The 22737-nt window shown below is 38.2% G+C and overlaps 1 protein-coding gene across 2 annotated transcripts in view; it reads right to left on the bottom strand.

The window, feature by feature from the left end:
• tbc1d9 (TBC1 domain family, member 9 (with GRAM domain)) overlaps nucleotides 1–19619 on the bottom strand; it is a 73483-nt gene extending 53864 nt beyond the window's left edge. The window contains exons 1-2 of one of the 2 annotated variants that reach the window (XM_060851387.1): nucleotides 18910–19619; nucleotides 3055–3165 (exon numbers count right to left, since the gene is read on the bottom strand). In XM_060851387.1, coding sequence (XP_060707370.1) covers nucleotides 3055–3165; nucleotides 18910–19030 — 232 coding nt within the window. In that variant the 5' untranslated portion in view covers nucleotides 19031–19619. The remainder of the gene's footprint in view (nucleotides 1–3054; nucleotides 3166–18909) is intronic. The other variant, XM_060851388.1, reaches the window with a different exon arrangement.
• Between the last annotated feature and the right edge of the window lie 3118 nt (nucleotides 19620–22737).

Here is a 22737-nt window from a genome sequence, read left to right as displayed (position 1 = left end):
GTCCAGCATGGTCGAAATGCAATAAATAGTAGAGGTCAGCCATACAATTGTTTAAGATCATGTCCTTCAATAAGATCAGAACTGAGCTGACTGAATATTCACACTTACCAAGCCACATTCTTATCACTCAAAAAACCACCAGTTATCATCTTGACTATAACAGCTGTCTGTAGTATAGAATTGCAAAAACTCAACCAATTTATATTGGTTTAAAGTAACTCGATCCTAATCCTCTAGTTTTAGATTTTCCAGCCACAGTAAAGAGCTTCACAGCACTCGCACTGTCAAATCTGCCAAAGAATTTTACACAATTCAGTTGTTACTACTGAACCCCAGAGAATAGAGACCAATTCTACTCAAATCTTTCTTCATAGCAAGATCTTTTCACCCCAGGAAATAATCTAAAGAAAATGCAAACAAAATTCACTGAATTATATTATCTTTTCGTAGGTAATATGACTAAATCTGATCACAATACTCCATGTATGATTTCGCCAAAGCTGTAAATAATTGCAAAGGTTTTCCTTGCTCTTGCACTCCAGTCCTCTTACAACAGAAGCTAATATTCTATACATATTCCTATGACTTGCGATATCTGCCCACTAACTTTGATTTGTGTTCTGGGCATTTTAATGCTTTTGGATATGAACATTTACTAATTATCAACCTTTTAAAAGGGTATTCTGCTTCTATATTCTTCCTAATAGAGAGAGTGAATAAGTTCCACATTGAATCCCATTGAGGCATCTTGTCATCCACTAAATTTGTTTATATCTCTTTGAAGATTCCTTGGGTCCTCTTCACAACTTGCTTTCCACCATCCCTCCACACCTGCTAACCATTATAGGGTCATCTAACTTTGATATATCATGGCTGAATCCTTTAGCTAAATCACTGATATATGGATTACCAATTGCCTGAGGCAAAGCACTGATCCTTGTGGTAACCCAATACTCAGTGCCTGACAACTTGAAAATAGCCTATTTATCGCTACCTAGTTTCTGTTAACTAACCAGTCCTCAACCCTTCAATTCCAACTGCATTAATATACTGTAATGGTCTCATGTGGCATCTTATCAAATATCTTTTTCAAATTTACATGTGCCACATTCACTGGCTTCCCCTCATCCAACCGGCCAATTGCACACTTAAAAAAAACCTCCAACATGATTCCCTTTTGTATATCCACATTGATTCTGTCTTAAAATGCAAAAAATATCACGTTTACCACATTCTATTCCTAACACTTTCCCTTTTACTAATGTCAGCCTAATACGTAAACATTTTGTTTTATTCCACCCCCCACCCCGACTTGATGAATTATACAATTCAACAGTAAAGAATTAGTTGCTTATTCTTTTGCACCAATCTTTCTGCAAACTCTAATATGGTCAACCATAATAATTTCTTTCAACTCCTATCCTCCAAATTTGTGGGAATTAATTTGTTTCACTCTTACCCGATTGATTTTGGAAACAAAATCTCCAGCAATGGCTGGGCTTCCCACACCACACACAGTTGGACACATTCATTTACTTCACACAGATTCCTGTTATTTTTCCTTGGACATCAGTTATCCATTGTAACCCTCTTCTGAATATGGGCATTATGTTAATCTGCTCCCAAATCTCTGGAATCTTCAGTTTATGCAGTCTTTCATAGTTTTTGTCAGTACAGCAATTTGCATTTAAATTGCAAACAAGTTGCCAAGACACTTTACAAAGCCATAATAAAAAAGGACATCAAATCAAAGATGGCAATATTTGAAGAGGTGACTAAAAGATTAGTCACCTTTCTGAGTTTAAGGGTCTTAAAATAGCAAGGTGAAACATTCCCTGTGTCATAGCATTCTTCGATAAATATCATATATCTATGGGATTTATCACCAGGCCTTTCAGTCTGAATAAACTGCAACTTATTTTTAAAGAAGATCAATAGTTTTTTTTGGATGTTTTGGCAGGTTTATCTTAAAACAAAACTAGCTGGTAGTGGAGTGTTATGTACATATATACTCCAAATTCATTCATGGCTAGTGAACAGAAATTCACAGAGTGTGGCAATGTTGGGACACTGAGTAAATTTAAGGAGGAGATAGACCAATTTTTAATTAGTAATGGGTTGAAGTGCTATGGACAGCTGGTACAAAAGTGGAGTTGAGCCAGAAGTGATATCAGCCATGATCATATCAAATAGCGGAGCAAGCTTGAGTGGACAACTTACTTACTTCTACTCCTAGTTCTCATGTTCTTGTACAATACTGTAGCACAGCAGTCTTGAAGTGGTAATCCATCCCAGAAATACTAACATCACCTCGGTTATATATTTAGCACTTGAACACAAATGCAGTATTACACTGGAGTAATTTTTAGAGTAATTTTACAATTAAACAAACCAGAAGTACCTCACGTGCATCTGTTAAGTAAGTTAGAAAGATAATTGAAATCTTCATAGGTGGAGTATAAAGTCTAAAATGAAGGAAGATATTCGGAAATGCCTAAAGATGAAGCTAATTTGCCAAAGGCAGACCACACAACAAAGACAAATAACACAGTATGTTCAATTTGAAAATAAAATGACATAAGTTACAAAATAGCCATTTTCACCTAAAATATGCTAAATTGCATAAATTATTTTTTTTTTAAATAGAAACAGCTCATGCCAAAGGTGGCAATGCTTACTAGCAAAAGATACACAGGAAACAAAAAGAAACCATTGTTGCAGCAAAGTTTTCTTAAAATTTTCACTATACTACTCAAACGTTTTGAATGCATCATTGAATTCAAAATAGGGTCCTCAAAGGTGAAAGCATTTTATTGGGCAAGTAGAGCACTACAATGTGATGTAATACCACTTCATAAATGATGCAAAATATTAACCTTAGCACTCGGACTATCAAGGTTTGAGCAAAAGCAAATTTTACCAAATATTGTTCCATCTCTGGGTTCAGATCCAGGAACGAGGGGGAGGGAGAAAGGAGAGAGGGAGAACAAAGCAATTGTAAGGTTTTAATATCCAAATTGCACAATAATAATGAGCTATTCTTTTAGCACTTACCACAAGCAATTGTCCAGTAGACTAGGGAGTCAGGAGTCTGGTAAAGGATTCTATATGGTGCAACACGAGCACTGGAATCCAATACAACGTCAAGTGTCCCAACAAGCAAACCTGCATTGAAGGCCCCAAAATATGACAAGTTATTCCAGTAATTACAACTAAATAAATGGACACACAGTTACTTGGTATCTAAATATTGCAAAAGTTCATGTTCAAATCTTTCATCCAAGATCAATCTTGTTTTCTAGCTATGAAAAGAAATTAGTCTACTAATGAAAATTATTATGGACTATTTGAAAAGGTTTCTCTTAAAAATACTGATAAGTACCGCATTCTTACATGAAGTTAAAGTATAATGTGAAATAATTTAAATACAGAATGTCTAGCATGTCATGATTGTGCAAATGAATGTTCTTCTGTCAAAATGTAGCTATAATTTAAAAGATTATTTAACAACTCGTTCTCACTCTTTACACATGAAAACAAACTTTTCGTAAGTTTAATAATCTGAAACATTGAAAAATATGGCAACATTTGAGTTGGTCATGTGATCCAACAACTGGAAAGTAATGCAATGTAATGAGAAATTCATGAATGATAATGAAAGTTGCGAAATTAAGAAAATGTGAAAGTTAGAAAGTGCTTAAAATTACAACACAATTAATTAATTTCTTGAAGATTATATGCTCCTTGCTTGGACTGTTTTCATCTTTACATTATGATGTCTTTTGATCCATTTTCCTTAGATTTAAAAGTTATTCATGGAATGTGGGCATCACTGGCTGGGCCAGCATTTATTGCCGATGTATTGTTGCTCTGGAGAAGTTGCTGCCAAGTTGCTTTCATGAACCACAGCAGTCCATATGCTGTGGGCAGAATCATAATGCTACTCGGGAGGGAATTCCAGGATTTTGACTCAGCGATACACTTCCAAGTCGGAATGATGACTTGCAAGTGGAGATGTTCTCATGCATTGGTTGCCGTTGTCCTCCTTGATGAAAGGTGTCAGAGTCTGGAATGTGTTGTCTGAGGAGGCTAGTTAATTTCTGCAGTTCACACAGTTGCTACAGAGCATTGGTGATTGATTGGTGCCATATCCACACTCTATCAAACTCTCCATTTCTTGAATGATGTCAGGCTTTGAGTGCTATTTGGAGCTGCACTCATCCAGACAAACAGGGAGTAACCATCTCACCCCTTGTAGTTGGTGAATAGATTTTGGGGAGTCAGGATATGAGTTACTTGCCGCAGAATTCCTAGCCTCTGACCTGCTCCTGTAGCCAGTACATTTATATGGCTAGTCCAGTTCAGTTTCTGGTCAACAGTAACCCTCAAGGATGTTGATAGTGGTGGAATTCAATAATGCCACTGCCATTGAATATCAAGGGAAAATGGCTCAATTCTCTTGTTGGAGGTGGTCATTATCTGGCACGTGTGGTATGAATGTTACTTGCCATCACCCAATTAAACCAGATTACAACAAATTCCTGCCTTCCAAAGCTCAGAACAGTGATTTATCATTGTTGCCTCATTGCTGAATACATTCTAAATCTGAGTACTGTAGTTTGTAACATATGGTCTTAAATTCATATGGCCCTTTTATCGAAAAAGAATACCACAGAAGAGAATAGCATTTCTCTATTCTGGACATTTTCTAATCAACTAATTTAGAGTTGTTATCACAGACCTCTGGAGGCGAGACTTCAACTCAGGCCTCCTGGCTCAGAGGTAGTTTCAGTAACATACATCAAAACAGCCCTCTAAATATATTTATAATCAGCCGGTTCAATCATGTTGCTGCACATTTCTGGAGCAGGTGTGACTTGAACCTGGATCTCCTGGTCCAGAGGTAGGGACGTTATCACTGCACCAATTGGGTCCTTTTTTCATGTTCTAAATACCTTTTAAATCAACACGTTCAGAGACGTTAAGATACAACTCTGGAGCAGGTGGGACCTGAACTTGGGTCTCCTAGCTCAGCGGTAGGGACACTACTGTTGCATAACAGCCCCTTTTTTAATGTTTTCTTAAAATCCAGAAGTGCACAATGCATGCACAACTGAACAGCTTTTCCTCCAAAACACACATGGTACTTCATCTATTACTGAAAATGTGTTGCTGGTTAAAGCGCAGCAGGTCAGGCAGCATCCAAGGAACAGGAAATTCAACGTTTCGGGCATAAGCCCTTCATCAGGCTTATGCCCGAAACGTTGAATTTCCTGTTCCTTGGATGCTGCCTGACCTGCTGCGCTTTCACCAGCAACACATTTTCAGCTCTGATCTCCAGCATCTGCAGACCTCACTTTTTACTACTTCATCTATTATCCATACCACTATCATCAATTGTTTCCAATTGATCAATTTACGTAAAATGCACAACAATGTAAAAGCATCAAGAGTGTTAGTGGAGACAACATGCTCCCTCTCAAAGGACTGCTGGGCTTGAGTATAGCCATGGAAGAGGGAGAGACATTTGACAACTATGATCCCCTCCAATGGCCACCTTAGACCTTACACGAGATGTCTAGAGATTAGAACAGTGGAGTTAAACTACAATGAAAAGCTAAAAAAAACCCTTCAAATAATTAAAAGGGGGTTGCATCCATTCACAACCAATATGTACATGGTCGACAGACTCCACAGCACCACAATATAAACAGCTGATATTTCATCCATCTTGTTCGTGGAACATTCGCTTTTGCTGTCTATATCCCTTAACATCCGATGTGCATCCTCTTCATAGCTTACATTTCCATCTGGCTTTGGATCATCGACAAACTTGGATATATTACACTCAATCTCATGTTTTCTAACAACCTGTTCAGAGATGTAATGATTCATGTCTGGAGCAAGTAGGACTTGAACCCTGGTCTCGTGACTCTGAATTAGGGACACTACCACTGCACTACAAACACCTCTTCTTCTTAAACTCTAAAAACAATTGTTTATGAAGACCACTTCAGACCCTTTATGAAGTTTGAATACTGTTTTTCTTTGGGGTGGGGAGGGGAAAGCACAGAACTCATTAGTACCCAGGTTCAATTTCAGCCTTGTGCGACTGTCTGTTCGAAGTTTGCATGTTCTCCCGGTGTCTGTATGGGTTTCATCCAGGTTCTCCAGTTTCCTCCCACAGTCCAAAGATATGCAGGTTAGGTAGATTGGCCATCCTAGATTGCCCCATAGTATCAAAGGATGTGCAGGCTAGCTGAATTAGCCATGGTAAAATACAGGGTTTCGGGGTAGGTTTGGAGGCCAAGTCTGGGTGGGATGCTCTTCCGAGCTGAAAACTCAATCGGCTGAATGTCCTCTTTCCGCCCGTCAGGGATTCTATGATTCTAAGTTGCACTCCCCATAAACCAGATAGAGAATGTGCCTGTATTTCACAATTCAATATAGTCTCTTCTTATTCTTCTATATTCAATAAGTACAAGCCAAACCAACTCAACGACTCTTCACAAAAAAAACACTCCATTTCCAGGGTAAACTTAATGAACCTTTTCTAGGCTACATCCAATAAGTGGACCAAAACTGTTCACAATATTCCAAATGTAGTGTAATGCGCACATTGCACAGTTTTAGCAAGATTTCCCTGTTTTTATATTCCATTTCCTTTGAAATAAAGTCCAACATTTCATTTGTGTTCCCCATTACCTGCTGATCTTGGATACTGGTTTTGTGTTTTAGGCATGAGGACTCTTAATCCTCTTTGGCTTCAGCATTCTGCAGCTAATTTAAATAATATTCAACTCTTATATTTTCCCTTTCAAAGTGAATAACCTTATATCTTTCCACAATATATTTCATCGGCCAAGTTTTTGCTCACTCGTTTAACTTATCTATATCTCTCTGCAGACTCCTTCTATCATCCTCACCACTTGCCTTCCCATCTAAGTTTAGGTCATCCACAAACTTGGTGACAGTAAATTCACTTCCTTCATTCAAGACATTAACATATATTGTAAATAACTGTGGCCCCAGCACTAATCCCTCTTGCACTCCTTAGTTACAGGCTGCCAACTTGAAAATACTCATTTTCTTAACTGTTTGGCTCCTTTAGTTAACCAATTCTCTATCCATGCTAATAGACCAACCCCAAAACCATGGACTATTATCTTTTTGCATAGCCTAACATGTGGTACCTTAACAAACACTTCTTGGAAATCCACATCTATTACATCCATTGGTTCATCTTTAGCTATTCTGCTTGCTACTTCAAGAAGTTTTAATAAGTTTGTCAGGTATGATTTCCCATTCATAAAGCCATGCTGATGCTGCTTGATCACATTACATATTCCTAAACGCTATGCTATTACATACTTCATAACAGACAATAGCATTTTCCTGTAACAGACATGAAGGTAATTGGCTGAAAAGTATCTTTTATTTTTTGTCTTTTTCCTTTAAGAAGGTGTAACATTGCCATTTTACCAAACCTTCAAGACTTTTTCAGAATCTAAGGATTCTTGGACAATTACTACCACTATTTCTGGAGTTATTTCTTTTAGTAACCTAAAATGCATCCTTTTAGGTGCCTTTACGGGGATAACAGTTGGACTTGACTGCAATGAATGCACTCTTGTCACAAAATTGAATTTCACAACCATCAATCTTGTGATCAAAAACATGTCAAATATTATAAATAATATTTAGAAAAATGTTTTAGGAACTTTAGTAACATTGTGGATAACGGAGAACATTTAATTGCAGGCTGAACTTATTTGAGAAAAATAAAAGTTTTAGAAAGGTTGCAACAAAGCAGATGTTCAGCTATAATGTCTTTGCCAGGTCTTCCTCATCCTTCCCCCATAACCCTGTGATTTTTTTCTCTTACCGAATTCCTTTTCTAAAACCATAATTGAATACTCTTCCAGGTAATGCATTTAAAATCCTAACCACTTGCTGCATAAGAAAAAGTCTTCCTCTGCACCAATAATTTGTTTACCAGTCAATTATGATCTGTATCTATAGTTATTGAGGAGAAAGTGAGGTCTGCAGATGCTGGAGATCAGAGCTGAAAATGTTTTGCTGGAAAAGCGCAGCAGGTCAGGCAGCATCTAAGGAACAGGAAATTCGACGTTTCGGGCATAAGCCCTTCATCAGGAATCCTGATGAAAGGCTTATGCCCAAAACGTCGAATTTCCTGTTCCTTAGATGCTGCCTGACCTGCTGTGCTTTTCCAGCAACCCATTTTCACCTATAGTTATTGACCAAACAATAGGGAGAGTTTAACTCTATCTACTGTCTACAGCCTTCATGACTTTTAGCAGCTCTAACTAAAGTACTCTTTAATATTCTGTTCTCCAAAGTGAACTCTAGCTTCTCCAATTTATCATATAATTGGAGTTCCTCATCTCTGAAATTACTCAATCTTTTTCTGCATCTTCTCAAGTATGTATTAGAAGAATCAAAAATGACAGACGGGGACAAAACTCTCCTGAATATAGTTCAGGAATTCATGCAGTCTACATGAACTTCCAACAAAATGCTGAATTCTATTGGCAGGATGCAGAATTGGAGGGTACCCTATTACAGCTTTATTGCCAATGCATGCTGGGTGGAAGGGAGGCAACAGCCTAGTGGTATAATTGCTGCACTGTTAATCCAGAGACCAAAGTAATGTTCTGGGGACCTGGGTTCGAATTCCACCATCGCAGATGTGGTATTTGAATCCAATAAAAAGAAAAGTCTGGAATTAAGAGTCTAATGATGACCATGACACTATTGTCAAAAATTGGAAAAACCTATCTGGTTCACCAATATTTTTAAAAGAAGAAAGCTACCAGACTCACACCAATGTGGCTGACTTAGTGAAGGGCAATAAATGTTGGCTTTGGCAGTGAAGTCATGAATAAATATTAAGAAGAGTTAATGGGATGTCCTTTACCAATAGTGGAGCCTCTAAATAATATAACATACAATAGTAAGTGATGTTAAACAATGAGGCAACAGAGGTCTTATGCGACTTCATGTTGCCCATAAATTGTTATAGTACTTGGTCTATTGCAGAAATAATTTAAACATCAAAAAAAATAGGATTTGCTTTTGCAAACTGAACATGATTAATACACTCTGCTTCATCTGATTATTCAGCATTTTGAATATCCATGATCATGTTTAGGCATTATGTAACTGATCACTACCATCTTCAAGGGCAATTAGAAATGGCCAAAAATTGCTGGCGTAGTTATCAATGTCCACATCCAATGAATGAATGAAGAAGAAATTAAACAGAAAAATACATCTAAGAATTACAATGTCAATGGTGAACACAACTTTTCCAATTATCTTATTTGGTATTTCTTGCATGAAATCAAAATTCTTTCTTCATCCCAAAACAAAAACGAATCAAGAAGTAAATTCAAACTTGAAATCTTTTATCAGTGACCCAAGTTAACTTCAACTTATTTGGATAAACACCTGCTTCATTGTTAACATGGTACATTATGCCAACATGTACAATATTGTATAATTCTGCATCATGCCAATAGGCAAAAGGAATCACTCAACATCTGCCTTGTCTAAAATGTTGTTGTTGTAGATCATTTTTCTTTCTACACTATGAATCCAAAACTAAATTTGTACCATCTCACTCAATGGAAATTTAATGCCTGCCAATAACTTAGACAAGACTGTTACTAATCAAGACACTTCACATGAACATTATCAGATATGGAAGGGCAGTCTTATGAGGAGAGTTTGAATTGGTTGGGCCTGTATTCCTTAGAATTTAAAAGAATAAGAGGTGACCTTGTAAAAATATATAAAATTCTTCAGGGACTTGACAGGTTAGATGCAGAGAAGTTGTTTCTCTTGTGGAAGAATTTAGGACATAATCTCAGAATAAGAGGTGGCACATTTAAGACAGATGAGGAAGAATTTCTTCTCTCAGAGGGTACCAAATCTGTGGAATTCAGGCTGTCGAGCTGGGTTATTAAGTATACTCGGAACTGAGGCAAATGAATTTTGAATCAAAGGTCACTGTTCTAAACTCTAGTAGAAACAAATCCAGCTGTCCAACCTGTCCCTATAAAACAACCCACTCATTGCAAGTAATCTACTATGAAGTGCCACCAGCAGTTTAAATAAGGAGGTAAAAACTCCACACAGTATTCAAGATGTGGTCTCACCCATATCCTATATAATTGAAATATGACATAATTACTTACATGTTTACTTCCTTTCTTATTAAAAGAGTGCCCATTTGCCTTGTTGATTACATGTTGAACCTGCATACTCAAGTTCTGTATCTCATGCACTGGAAAACAAATTCTCTGCATTTCAGAATTCTGAGGTCATTCTGAAGTTTCCTGAAGAAGGGCTTATGCCCGAAACGTCGATTCTCCTGTTCCTTGGATGCTGCCTGACCTGCTGCGCATTTCCAGCAACACATTTTCAGCTCTGATCTCCAGCATCTGCAGTCCTCACTTTCTCCTCATTCTCCATTAGTTAGGTTTCTGCTTTCTTATTCTTCCTGCCCATTTTCATACATTATATTCGATTACCAGATATTTGTCCACCCATACAACCATCTACATTCCTCCTTATGATTTCTTCATAACATGCTTCCGACCTATCTTGGTGTAATTTAGCTACAATGTCTTCCCTCTCTCATAGGAGTCATTGATATGAATTGTAAAAGTTTGAGGCCCAAGCACAGATCATTCTAGGACTTTACTCATCATATCCAGTCAAAGATCCATTTATACTTTTCCTGTTTTCTGTCAGCCCATCTTCTTTGCATTCTAACATTACCTTATACATTTTGAGCTTTTATTTTCCACAATGACCTTTGATCTGGCACCTTCTCAAATGCCTTTGGGAAATACAACTACAGTATGTCTACTGGCTCTTTTTTTAAAATTGAAAGTGCTTCTTATTCTATCAAAGAACTCTAAACGATTGATTAAACATGATTTCTCCTTAACAAAACCATGTTGATTGTTCCTAATTACGTTTCTGTAGTGGGTAGAAACTAATCTCTTTAATGGCTAATTCGATGATAAACAACAAGCTAATTGGCCTGTAGTTTTCTGTTTTCTGTCTCCCTTCTTCTTGAACAGAGGGGTTATATTTTCTACTTTCCAGCCTGATGAAACCTTACCTGAATCTAGTGAATTTTGGAAAATTAACATCAATACAACTACAACCGCATTAGCAACCTCTTCTAGGTCTGGAGACTTACTAGGCTACAGTTCCATCAGTTAGCTTAGTAGTACTTCCCTCAAAACTGTCATTTCATCATGTTCCTTTTCTCACTTCCACCTCCTGTTTTACATCTATTGATGGATTTTTTAAACCTTTATAGTGAAGGTAGAAGCAAAAAGTTTGTTCATTTCATTTGCTAGAATTTCCTTATTATCTACTATTAACTCGCCATTATCACTCAGAGGGCCAACATTCACATTTTACTTTTTCCTTGAGGTACCAGTAGAAACTCTTGCTACCATTTTCACATTTCTAGCAAGCTTCCTGTCATACTCTAACTTGATCCTTCTGATTAATCTTTTAGTCATTTTCTACTGTTCTTTATATTCTGACTAATCTGACATGTCACTCTCCATTCCACAAGTATCTACTTTGTTCTTTGGTTTGATGCTTTTTCAAACTTCTTCAATTAACAGATTAAAGGTCCTTCCTTTATAATTATGATAAAGAAAGATTCTACTTTGACAATGCGTATTCTGAAATATCCCTTCAAATATCTGCAACTGCATCTCTACTGATCTAACTGCCAGTTTAGTATGCCAGTTCACTTTAGCTTTTCTTATTTAGGTTTAAAATACTAGTCTTAAGATGCAAGCTTCTCCCTTTCAAACTAGATGTAAAATTCAAATATAGCGTGGTTGCTGCTTCCTAGGGATGCCTTTTCTCGGAGGTCATTAATTAGTCCCCTTACATTATATTAGACTTGGTATTATATAACCAACTCCCTGGTTGGTTCCAAAATATGCTCTTCTAACAAACTGTATGAATTCCTCATCCAGGCTATTACTACTGCCAATGTGATTTTCCAGTTTATATCCAATTTAAAATCACTATGATTATAACGACCCATTACCATAAGCACCCAAATATAATTCTAGTACACTTTGTGTCACATTGATTTTTCTGTCAGGGGAGTAGCAAACTACTCCCACAAGTTATTTCTTTCCGTTACTGTTCCTCATCTCCACCCAAAACAATTCTACATCCTGATCTCTTGAACCAAGGTGATCTCTAACTATTGCAGGACTTGATTAAGTTAAAAATCACACAACAACAGGTTATAGTCCAACAGGTTTTATTGGAAGAGCACCGCTCCTTCATCAGGTGATTGTGGAGGACACAATTGTAAGGCACAGAATTCTGTAGATTGACCCCACTATGCAATGCCCATTTTTCCCAGTACTGATGCCAGTGGCTGTCAAACCAGATCTCACTTCTCCCACATCAGTTTTTGAGCAATATGTTCATCTTTCTAATTTTAAGTACCTGATGACAATTTGTGATAGCTCAGGTAATACAGACTATAACCCTTTAATTTATGGCCCAATTCATGTTCTCAATGCAGATCCTCCTTCCTAAATCTTCACTCCAAATGAACTAAGATTAAAAAATTTCCACATTGTAAGGATTAAGAGATGCTAGACTCTAAGCATTTTCTTTGTGTCACTACAAAATATTGATCCAGTCAAAAATAAAGGCTTTGTCATTGAGCTACCAAGAGTTATCATATACAGAAGTGCCTTAGAAACAGATCAGAGACAACCTTAGTTTCCAGTCCATGGTTTTATATGACTTTGTACCATTTCTTTTCAAGCTGATCAAGGATATTTTAAATAGCAACAGTGTACGGTTGTAGCAGTTTCCCATCTCTGCAGCAACTATAGGTACAACTTCAAAATATCTACAACAAGATGACAAAAGTTTTATTTCAAGGTAAGTGAAATCTTGCAATAATAACCGCAAAACCGAGCTTAAAACCATACCTTAAAGCTACAGGTATGGCAGACTGCAAGATTATTTTTCTGGGAAAATGTAGAAGATGAAGAATGCAATAAAGGTATACAATAGTAAATATTCTGTAGTCAAGATCCACTTTTGTGTGGATCTGTTCCCAACTGAAGAAATACAATTTCTACCTGGAAAACAAGTCAGAAATCACATGACACCAGATTAGAGTCCAACAGGCTTATTTGAAATCACAAGCTTTCAGAGAATAGCCCCTTCATCATGCAAGTCTTATATTTATCATGTTACTCCAGTCATTTGGTTTGTCTCCAGCAGCACCTTTTTTTTATATAAATTATCTCTGTCTCATTTAATTGATTAGAGGTTATCCCTTCACTTGTTATTCAGCTATTGACACTTTATTCACACCATTTGACACTTTTGATCACCTGCACAGACTTTTTGACACCCCACTCACACCATTTGTATAATTTTTTTTGTTTTCTCTGCCCTTGATCTCTCTGCCTATAAATTCTGCGCCTGTGTGCTTCTCTCTCACTTCACTTAATGAAGGGGCTACATTCCGAAAGCTTGAGGTTTCAAATAAACCTATTGGACTATAACCTGGTGTTGTGTGACTTCTGATTTTATCTGTCCCAGTCAAACACCGGCACATCCACATCATACTTGGAGAAAAGCATTTAGATAAGCTATTCAGTTTCATTAGCACTATTATAAAAATATTAAACACTGTACATCTGCATACAACTAAACAAGTGAAAGTGTGATCTACATGCTCAGCATTACTCTCCTTATTGCTTGGAGGTAAGTGTTACTGGTAAATGGTAAGTTTAAAAAGTCACCGGGAGGCTCCAATTACACTTTGTGACTGCTGAATCATAACTATTTGAATACAAAATATTATACATCCACTAAAGCTCAAAATGTGAAAAAAAACTAAAAATGTCAGATATCATGAGATATTTTTAAAAAAACAGAAAATCCTAGAACTACTCAGCAGGTCTGCCAGCATTGTGGGGAAGGAAACAATTAGTGTTTCAAGTTGACAATTGTTCATCAGGGAGGAAGTGAGGATTGCAGGTGCTGGAGATCAGATTTGAAAAGTGTGGTGCCGGAAAAGCACAGCCGATCAGGCAGCATCCGAGAAGCAGGACAGCCAACATTGAGCATGAGCTCTTCATCAGGATGCCCCAACACATCACCTTTTGACAAATATTGCCAGGCCTGCTGAGCAGGTTTAGAGCAGGCTTTACTTTTATTTTACATTTCCATCATCTGTAGTACTTTGCACTAATATGAATAAAGACCAGGTTTGTTTAGTTCAAGCAGGTAGGACAGTAAATCATTAACAAGTTAGGGAAGAAAGGGATAAACTCTCATAGCCATCACAATGGTATAAATCTTGCAAAGTGAATCAACCATTTGTATAACAATAAGCACAATTTAACTAATCTCAATAGAGTACGAAAATCGATCAAGTTCGAAAACATGTGGATGTTCCACTCCATTACATTACTGCTCACAATGTGATGATGAAACTTTTCCCACAAATTTATTTAAAATTTAATCAAAAGAAATGCTACCAACATAGCAGAAATTAAACACCTTGCCTTCAATGATGATGATGAAATGGTTTGTTTTTACTTTTGGACTAATTTTTCAACAGCTTCAAAAGATAGAGCTTAGTTTTTTTCATGGATTTGGGGAGAATTCATGATGTCGACTTGTGTCAAATTGAACATGGAATTCTACTTTAATCTCAGGATTTAATTACAAATGTTCAAAGCCAGGCAACCCAATGCACTCGAAGAAAGTTCCACAGCTCTTCTCAGGAGACTTTTACATAATCAGTACAGTACATGTTCAGTATTACATATAATACTGTAGCCAAATGCAGGATGAAGATACATCTCAACTTCTGAAATCCTCTTAAAAAAATACAATTTATGAACTTTTTACATGTTCATATCTTTTTCACACGGAAATAATCCTGAACCCTAACCATGTTTGTTGATGCTAACTTGTTTAAGTTGGAAGTAGCACCAATCACAGGAATTTGGAAAAGGTCCTCAAAAATAATTAGTTTTAAGTTAAGTTATTGGCCTGCGAGGTAAAATACATTTTGATAATGTATATGGATAGAATTTTTTGGCAACTGCTTCATTATAAATTTAGATGTCTACATTTTAAAAAAACCTACTACATCTCCTCAGTTTTGCTATTTGACTACAAACACCAAATCAAACTGTTACATAGAAACATAAGAACAAACAGCATGATTTCAAATAAAGACAGCAGATACTGAACATCCAAAATAAAACTAAAGGCCAGACATATTCAGAAAATCAGGCAGTACATTCAAGCAAAAAGAGTTAACCATTCATCACAACCAGGAACTTTGTTTCTCTCCACAGAGATGTCCAGCTGTTGAGTATTTCCAGCATTTTCTGTTTTTAAATCACAGAAAGACTACATTTGGCTGCACTCCATCTGTAGCACCGAAGATTGACTAACTAATTCAAGTAGTTAAAATTGTTACCTGTCTTTGGCTGCCTTTGAAGACTAACAATACAAGTTTATTTGGAAAAGTCAAAAAAAATCCTCTGCAAGTGTATAGCACAGCTACATCAGTTACTGTCAGCTTATCTCAAAAAAGTGCAAGAATCAGAAGCTACAATAGCAGCACAATCAATGTGAAGTATTATAAATGATAAGGCCCAGTTTGTTCTATGTTCCAGACATTGTGCTTCAGTTCATTTGCTGTTCTTACTCCACTATTGTTGCTTGTCCACTAATTTACAAATAAGCATACAATGCTGTTAAATAAAACAAAAAAACAGTATTTTTCTGAGCCACAAAGATGCATAGTATATCATTTCATACATCACAATTCTCAAATCCATGCTTGACTCCTTTATACATGTATCTCATGACCAAAACAACAAACTCACAAAATCCTAAGAGGAGAATGAATACAAAATACAAGTAATCTCTTGCTCTTTGAATGCTGCCTGACCTGCTGTGCCTTTTCCAGCACCACGATTTATCAACTCTGATTTCTCCAGCATCTGTAGTCCCCATTGTCTCCATCACATTACCTGGAAATGTAAACTGTCAATGTTTGAAGGTGGTGGTGGTGGTGGCGGCAGTACAAAGAGTCTGAATATATAGTTTTCACATTTGACTACAATTATCCTCTAATTGAATCCAGACATTAAGGACTTCCCTTGGATTGAACACAAGTGGATTGGGAAAGTAAATAAAAAGCATTCTAAATTTGTTGGAAAAATAAATAAGCAGCATTCATCTGGTCCTGGACTACAAATCAGTGATGTTATGAGTAGACTAGAGGGTGAACGATGACAGTAAACTTATGCTGAGGTGAGCGGTTCCTATTTTTTTTAGAAACAGAAAGGAAAATATCACAGACTGTATAGATTTTACAAAAGCTGTAATTCCTTCTTAATGTCTAAGAATTTGAAATTGTGTAGTACCTTTATAAAATAAAATAATCTTCCAGAAAATATTGAATTTTCAGATTTATTGAAACTGACTTTCAGTGATGCAGACTTCAGAGACATGTGTGGCCGGGAGCAGCTCAATAGATTTTCATTGGAGTTGACATTTTGACAGTCCAAAGCTGATCCAAAGCTGGCTGACCTCAGAAAAGCAGCATCTACCTCTACAAGTTTAATTTTAAAAACTATCAAAATAGTAGATATAATTTTCTAGTAGGTAATAATATTTTTGTCAAACAAATACATTTTAAACAGAAAAAAATTAGTTGTCTTTTCATTTTTGATGCATTTAACAGGGAAAGAGCAGATAAAGCTTTACTCAGCAAATGGAGATAAGACTCAAACTGGCATTTATATAGGAGACCAGAAGTAAAAGGATCATTAGCATTAACTTCAAGAAAGTCTCCCAAAATATTATTGTTTACATGAATTAAAGCAGTAGATAGCAACTCTTATTCAGATGTTTCCTCAGATTAAAGATTGTTTCAAGCTGAAGTATAGGATAATTGCTTTCTAACAATGTGATTTTCCAGGATTAAAAATAACCATTAAACAAGGTGCATTGTAGCTCTGCGTCTATATTCAATGGTTTCTAGACTGAGACACAGCTTTGGTCACATGACAATAAAAGGTTGATCTGATAACACAGGAAGCAAAGCTTTTGCCTGGAAGCCCTTGGGATGATAACCTACAATACAAAGAAGAGCCTTACAGTCTGTAGCAAAGCTGTGTATAGCCATACAATGATACTTGCAGAATTTACCAATAAAAATCACAACACTATAAATAGCTCGCATCAGGCTTACTTATAGAGAGCACTAAACAATCTTGTCCAGAATTCTTTTGTTAAAACAGAATAAAGGGACCTTGGGGTGCAGGTAATCAGTTCTGTGAAAGTGGAGTCGAAGGTAGACGGTGGTGAAAAAAGCGTATGGCACAATTGCCTTTGTTGGTCAGTGTGCTGAGTATAAGAGTTGGGATTTCATGTTGCAGTGGCACAGGGCATTGTATAAGGCCACTTTTGGAATACCAGGCGAAAGTGAGTGCTGCAGATGCTGGAGATCAAAGTCAAGATGAGAGAGATGCTGGAAAAGCACAGCAGGTCAGGCAGCATCCAAGGAGCAGGAAAATGAGGCGCCTTGTCCTGAAGAAGGGCTTTTGCCTGAAACATCGATTTTCCTGCTCCTCAGTTGCTGCTTGACCTGTTGTGATTTTCCAGCACCAGTTTCGGAATACTGCATTCAATCCTGGCCTCCCTGCTATAAGAAAGATGTCGTTAAACTTGGAAGGGTTCAGAAAAGATTTACAGGATGTAGCAGGGATTGGAGGGTTTGAGTTATAGAGAGAAGTTGAATAGGTTGGGGCTTTTTTTCTCCTGGAACGTCAAAGACTAAAGGGTGATCTAATAGCAGTTTATAAAATCTGCACAGATAGGGTGAATAGCCAAGGTCTTTTTCCCAGGATAGGGAGTCCACAACTAGAGAGAGGAAAGATTTTGAAGAGACCTAAGGAGCAGTTTTTTCAAGCAGAGGTGGTGCATGTATGGAATGAGCTGACACAGGAACTGGAGGAGGTGGGTATAATTACTTTTAAAGGCATTTGGATGGACACATGAATATGAAGAGTTTAGAGAAAAATGGACCATATGCTGGCAAATGGGACTAGATCAGCTCAGGATATTTGGTTAGCATGGATGGGTTGAACTCAATGACTCTATGTCAAAAACAACTCAGCTAAACAGAAGAGATAAATGAGAAACAGTAAGTTTACACATACTGGAAGCACACTGGCTCCAATAGCTCATGAAGGGAAAAGGGGGAATTTTAACTAACAATTGTCTACACCACTAAACTATTTCCAATAGACTGAAGTGTACTCATGTAAAAATACCAGACGAAAGTATTATTTTTGTCAGAGAAAACTGATCAAAGGAGAAAATCTTGGGACACCATATACAGTAGTTCTTCAATAATTTCCCACACTTGAATGTCAGTAAATTAAATCCAAAATACATATATATTCCAATAATAGGGTACTCCCTCCTGTTAGATAATCACAGCATCCAAATGGACAATTAATCCCAAACATTTAACGAGTCATATGTGGTTTATGATGAACATATCTCAACAAGTGCTGAATTGAGAGACTGTGGATGAAAATGCTGAACAAAAACTTTGCGTACCCTTAAATGGCAATATAGTAATGCAGAATTTGCATTCAGTAAAATGATGTATTCTAGGTAAGGCAGGGCGAGAGAGGTCTTATGTTTACACAAGCAGTAAATGACAGCCATTCGCAATCATTCACCTGGCGCACGTTTGCATTCTCAGATGAGCATCAATTAAAAACACACACACGTAGGTAGGTAGTAGGTATTGACACTTACCAGCCAGCCCTCCACTCCCTTCTCCATGTCCCTTTCTCCTCTGCAGTATGAAGTACGGGTTGGCTCTCTCGGTCACCCACAGCGCGTTGGCCAACACTACTTCCTCCGGATTGACCCACATCCCCGGTGGCCGCGGCGGTTGAAGGGAGGGTGGGAAAGAGCGCGAGCGAGCCGAGCGGCGCCGCGTGAGGGTACTGACTATGTCAGCAGCAAGGACCGCAGCATCACCGACAGGAGCGCGGCGGACAACGGACTTTTACACCACAGAGGGGTGGGAGCAGGTAGAGGAGGAGCTGCCCCTTGCCTATAGTAAATGGAACCATCCGATTAAAAAGAGTACATTGACTCCGCTATTGTGTTCGTCGTTTTAAAATAAAATAGACATTTAATGACAACAGACGTTTTCGACAGCTGCTGAAAACATAAACCAACGGATCGCCGATTCAAACCATACGGACGACGGCAGCAGGCAAGCGTTCCCCTGGCGCGGTGTTATTGTCACGTCATAACGTCAACGTTAAACGCTTCAATGAAATAAATGAAGGGAATCGGATTGGGACTCGGCAGCGGTTCAAAAAGGGAGGGAGAGTGGGGCGCGAGATGGTCTCACGCAGCGTCCGTTATTGTTGCTGCTGTGTAGTTGTTGTTGTAGTAATGGAGCGAAGCGCCGATCGCTGGCTTTATTTACCCTTTCACCCAGCCGGAATGTCAACATGTAGTAACAGCTCCCGGCACTGTCACGTTGCGGTATCAGCGAGCACCGCCCTATTGACTCTCACCATTACGTCTCACGACGGCTAATCTCCTTCCCGCTCAGCCGTGTTGCTATTGTTCTGACGTTCCCTGTTCAAACCCGTTTCCGAATTAAACCAGTGCCACGAAGCACAAAGAACAAATGAACTGCGAATGAGCACTATCCGGACAGGTAACCGAAACCAACATAGACCAAAATCCTATCAATATCGAAAGGCATCACCAATTTAACCGGGGGGGCTTTTTTTAAAAATGGTATCTCGGACAAGGTGTTTAAAGCTTGAAGTCAGTTTTTGGTATAAGGGGAAGATTTACAAAGCTAGTGAGCAGAATTTATCTTCGACAATCTATTGTTGCATAGGTAGGAATCTTGTACTGCAGTGGCACCTCTTGACTAGAAGGCCCGAATTCAAGTCCCACCTGCCTTAAAGCTGTGTCTTACTATATCTGAATAGGTTGGTTAAAATAACTACAATTGCATTGGTGCATCTGGTAAAATTTATCATGTATTGATCTTACATGACTCACCTGCCAGTCTTGAGTCATTTTGAGTTACTCTCTGGCAGTGTGTTCAAGAGATTGGCTGATAGCAATTAACACAAAAGATACCTGCTTTTAAGTCACAGTTTAATATCAACAATTAAATTCCTTTCTATAGTTAAATAAATGACTACAAAATACCAGTCCTTGGCTCTTAATTAATAAGGTACATGTTTACATCCTATGGTACATAAGTGCCTTATTTTTTAAAATCCTTATCAAGATGTTACTTAACTATGCATCAGTGTTACACTACCTACCACATTGCACAAGCCAAATTTCATTATTCACCTTCTGAAAATAGAGCAGAAAAAAGTTTGCAAGTTTTTAAAAAATCTTGTTGCTAGACATTATGGCCTCTTTACAATATTATAGTTTCACGCCAGCTTTCTTAGTCTATTGACAAGGTACCACTTGGTAGACAAATTAGTAAAACTAGGTGACATGGGATTCAGGATGAGCTTGTCAATTGGATACAAAATTGGCTTAACAGTAGGAGACAGGGTGGAGGGTTGTTTTTCCACACTGGAGGCCAGTGACCAGTGTTTTTCTACAGAGATCGATGTTGGATCCGCTTTTGTTTGTCATTTATACAAATAATTTAGATGACCATGTAGAAAGCATGGTTAGTAAGTTTGTTGATGACACCAAGATTGGTGGTATAGTAAGAAATGAAGAAGGTTATCTAAGATTACAAAGATCTTGATCAGTTTTGGTTAATGGCTGAAGATTGACAAAAGGAGTTTAATTTGGATAAATGTGAAGTATTGTATTTTGATGAAAGAAATAAAGACAAGACTCATGCATTTATAAGTAAGGTTTTAGACCGTGTTGGAGAACAGAGAGACCCAGCGGTTTAGGTACATTATTCTTTGGAATTTGCATCACATATAGATAGTGTCATGGAGTCATAGAGATGTACAGCACAGAAACAGACCCTTCGGTCCAACTCATCCATGCTGACCAAATATCCCAAACCAATCTAGTCCCACCTGCCAGCCCCTGGCCCATATGCCTCCAAACCTTTCCTATTCCTTGTTGGGCCGAAGGGCCTGTTTCCACACTGTAAGTAATCTAATCTAATCTAACCTCCACCACTTCCTCTGGTGGCTCATTCCACATATGTACCATCCTCTGAGTGAAAAAGTTGCCTCTTAGATCTCTTTTACATAGAGTCATAGAGATGTACAGCATGGGAATAGAGCCTTCGGTCCAACCCATTCATGCCGACGAGATATCCCAACCCAATCTAGTCCCACCTGCCAGCACCCGGCCCATATGCCTCCAAACCCTTCCTATTCACATAGCCATCCAAATGCCTCTTAAAAGTTGCAATTGTACCAGCCTCCACCACTTCCTCTGGCAGCTCATTCCATACACGCACCACCCTCTGTGTGAAAAAGTTGCCCCTTAGGTCTCTTCTTATATCTTTCATCTCTCACCCTAAACCTGTGCCCTATGGTTGTGGACTGCCCCACCCCAAGGAAAAGACTTTGTCTAATTATCCTATCCATGCCCTTCATGATTTTATAAACTTTTCTAAGGTCACCTCTCGGCCTCCAACGCTCCAGGGAAAACAGCCCCAGCCTATTCAACCTCTCCCTACAGCACAAATCCTCCAACCCTGGCAACATCCTTGTAAATCTTTTCTGAACCCTTTCAAGTTCACAATATCTTTCCGATAGGAAGGAGATCAGAAGTGCATGCAATATTCCAACAGTGGCCTAACCAATGTCCTGTACAGCCGCAACATGACCTCCCAACTCCTGTACTCAATACTCTGACTGATAAAGGAAAGCATACCAAATGCCTTCTTCACTACCCTATCTACCTACAACTCCACTTTCAAGGAACTATGAACCTGCACTCCAAGGTCTCTTTGTTCAGCAACACCAACACCACCACCACCACCACCACCACCCTCTCCCCCCCGACCTTAGCATTCAAGTGTGTAAGTCTTGCTAAGATTTGCTTTCCCAAAATGCAGCACCTCGCATTTATCTGGATTAATCTCCATCTGCCATTTCTCAGCCCATTGGTCCATCTGATCAAGATCCTGTTGTAATCTGAGGTAACCTTCTTCGCTGAAAATGTGTTGCTGGTTAAAGCACAGCAGGTTAGGCAGCATCCTAGGAACAGGAAATTTGACGTTTCGGGCCAGAGCCCTTCATTCCTGATGAAGGGCTCTGGCCCGAAACGTCAAATTTCCTGTTCCTAGGATGCTGCCTAACCTAATGTGCTTTAACCAGCAACACATTTTCAGCTCTGATCTCCAGCATCTGCAGACCTCACTTTTTACTCAAAGATTTTAACCTTCTTCGCTGTCCTCTACACCTCCAATTTTGGTGTCACCAGCAAACTTACTAACTATACTTCTTATGCTCACATCCAAATCATGGCAAGTTCTCACTGCATTCCATAAGATCTAACATTGCTCGCCAGTCTCCCATGGGGAACCTTGTAGAACACCTTACCAAAATCCATATAGATCACATCTACCGCTCTGTCCTCATCAATCCTCGTTGTTACTTCTTC

This window comes from Hemiscyllium ocellatum, chromosome 36, assembly GCF_020745735.1.
Source record: "Hemiscyllium ocellatum isolate sHemOce1 chromosome 36, sHemOce1.pat.X.cur, whole genome shotgun sequence".
Lineage (NCBI taxonomy): Eukaryota > Metazoa > Chordata > Chondrichthyes > Orectolobiformes > Hemiscylliidae > Hemiscyllium > Hemiscyllium ocellatum.
This window is presented reverse-complemented; position numbering and strand designations above follow the sequence as displayed.